Source organism: Quercus suber, unplaced genomic scaffold, assembly GCF_002906115.3.
Source record: "Quercus suber isolate HL8 unplaced genomic scaffold, Cork oak 2.0 scaffold_229, whole genome shotgun sequence".
NCBI lineage: Eukaryota > Viridiplantae > Streptophyta > Magnoliopsida > Fagales > Fagaceae > Quercus > Quercus suber.
Window position 1 is genome coordinate 562,456 of NW_027069687.1, and position 2,921 is coordinate 565,376.

At 41.6% G+C, this 2,921-nt stretch overlaps 1 protein-coding gene across 1 annotated transcript; it reads left to right on the plus strand.

The window, feature by feature from the left end:
- The first annotated feature begins 2,066 nt into the window (after nucleotides 1-2,066).
- LOC112012604 (uncharacterized) lies at nucleotides 2,067-2,549 on the plus strand. Its single transcript, XM_024044979.2, has one exon. The coding sequence runs from the start codon at nucleotides 2,167-2,169 to the stop codon at nucleotides 2,368-2,370; it is 204 nt and encodes a 67-aa protein (XP_023900747.1). The 5' UTR covers nucleotides 2,067-2,166; the 3' UTR covers nucleotides 2,371-2,549.
- The last annotated feature ends 372 nt before the right edge of the window (nucleotides 2,550-2,921 follow it).

The following is a 2,921-nucleotide window of genomic DNA, read 5'->3' on the forward strand; positions in this document are numbered from 1 at the left end:
TAGGAATATGGTCAGGGATTTGGAAACGGGTACGTAATTCGTTGAAAATTTTAAGTGTCATTTTTGGGAGGAATTTATTCACAGCCCAGTCCTTGGGAAGGATGAAGGGACGACTACCTTCAGGACCTTCAGAATCCCCTTCACCAGACTCCTCGTCGCCTTCATCCCCGTCACTGTTCCCCTCTCCTAATCCAACCTCACCCTCTTCGCTTACTTCCTCCTCCTGGCCGCCGTCTCCCTGACTCCCTACTTCCTCGACGGGAACATGGGCTGACGTCTCCCTCTCTGACGACCAGGAGGAACTCTCAGACTCACTATCTGAGCCTGAACCAAACACCTCGTCGTAGCCCGCTCCTTCACGGACCGACGACTGGTCACTCGACGCGTCACTCGACATCTACCTACAAGTGACGGGTGTAAACTAAGCACCTAGGTTGATGACCTCACTTTAAAGAAGATAATTGAAAGTGTGCGAGAAAAGAAAGGAAACTTACAAGTTTTCAGAGAGTAACGGTTGAAGAAGTGACGACAGGAATGTTGATAGAGCCGACGGAATATTGGCGACGGATGTGCTCTCCAAGAATCAGCGAGTGAAATAGTGAAAATAGAGAGAGGTGGGCCATATATATATATAAGAAAACGCACGGAAGACGAAGCGACGCCCACATTCAGACACGGAACCAATCTGAGCACGCCACGTGTCCTAGCATTTAATACTAGGGTGTCAGCTGTAATTATTTTCTCTCTCCTGATCAAGGTGACAAGTAGTGGCGAATGAAAACTCCATAACCCGTCAGGAACAGCCGACGGAGATATGGAGTAGGGGGCAATTGATATGGAAGAATTATAGCAGGTACCGTGAGCTTAACCCGTCAGCTCCTGTTTTGGCTGACGGGTCAGTCGTGACTGACGTTTTTGGGCTAACGTAACGAAAGAAGGCATGCTGACTAGATCAGGACAAACCGACGGTTTAAATGCTCCAGGTCTAACTGACGGCGATTCGAAGCGCCTGGGCTACTCAGCGAGAAGCTGACGCCAACTTGGCTGAAGGGAGAATGCAAGCTGACGATTTCAAGACCGACGGATCTGTGAAAACCATGACTTGGTCACCACGTATAGGTAATAGGGAAGTTGCTTGTATTCCACGCCCAGTATCAGAGTCCTATAAGGAAAGGATTCCGCAATCTACGCTCATAAGGATTCCTATAAGGAAAAGACTTCTACTCCAAGAAAGAGAGGTCCACCCTCTACTACTATAAAAACCCCAATACCCACACAAACCAAGGTACGCATAATTGACCCCTCTCTAGCACTCTAGAGTTGAAAGAAGTTCTAACTTGACCTTCGGAGGGTATTTGGCCGGCACCACACCGGTGCTCTCTGTTAGGTCTTTTCTTTTTGTTGTGCAGATGTCGTTTTGAGCGTACAAGTATCGTGCAACTCACTGGTGAGATTTTCGGCATCATCAAAAGCATTTGTCTATCTAGGATGAAAAGGCCATGGATTACGGGGAGGAAAGGTGAAGTGATGAGAGGGCAAGTGTCAAGGTTGTCGTCACTGCCGAGTGGGAATTGTAGAAGATGACTCAACTTTGGCAGAAATACATTTTGTTTGGCGTTTGTGGAAAATGGTCCCATGGAAGAGGAAAATGTATTTTGATATTCCATAAACCAATTTGGAAGTTTTCTATGTCTCAAATTTGAATTTGCTAATTTGAATCTATCTCAAAATTGACAGGTTAAACGGACGTTAGAATATCAAATTGCAATGGAATGGCATGGAAGATAAACTTATGTCATCAATTTTTAATGAGATGTCTTTTATTTATTGGCTGGGACTACAAGGTAGTCCCAGACTAGCTAAGAATTTCCCTTAATTATTTGTCAAGTAAAGTAGCCAAAAAGAAAGAAAAATTGATTAAACATGAAATTATGGTAAAAAGTAAAACCTAGAAGTCGTGATGGGAATATTCTTTTGGGCAACTAAACAACAACACCGGGCGGCCTAGCCCCTAGGCTCTCTCTATTATAATAATATATAAATAGTGTCGGACAGCGTATTAACGAGTCATTTTAAGGGAAACAGACCAAAGAGTCAAAGACCCAAGTTAAGTTGTGTTGTGTTCATTAAGAAAAGTTTAAAAGAAAAAAAGAAAAAGAAAAGGAAATGTGGTTTCTGTTTGTTTGTGATGGGGAAGAGAGGGAGTTGGGGAGGCAGCAAGCACCTGGATCATGCCCTTATTGTAGAGGTAAAGTGCAAGCTATGGATGTTGAGAGGCAGTGGAACTTCTGTTTTCTGCCCATTTGCTTCAAGATCAAGAGGAAGTATTTCTTTACTTTGTGTTCCAGGCGCTTGGAATTGTATTACTAGTTCTTCTTCTTCTTCTTCAACTACCTCTACCACCAAACTAATGTCAAATATCTTCTTTTTATTTTTATATTTTGAATCACTTCAATTTTTTGTTTTATATTTTTACATATGATCCCATGTTTTACAAAATTTTCTCGTCTTTTTTTTAATAAAGGATGAGGATCTGACTTTTGATTATATGCACTAATTAGTCATATAGTAGTAGTACTACTACAGATTCTTCCCTGATGAGAGGCTCTATAAAGAGAGATCCAGAGATGGGAATCACGTTATTAGCTCTCTCTCTCTCTCTCTCTCTCTCTCTCTCTCTCTCTGTTTTTATTTTATTTTTAATAATAGAAGTAACAAATCGTATGACTCTCCACATGCTCATTGGTCACTGCCAAGACCTTCAAATGGTATCTGTCTGTCTGTAATACGATGTCTTCAACAATTTCAATCCATCAACATAGCAACGTACGCCATATATACCAAATCTTGTATCTAATTATTCAATTTTCTTTTTGGATGAGTAATTAATTCCATTTTCATTCGTATTACATTTTTATTTT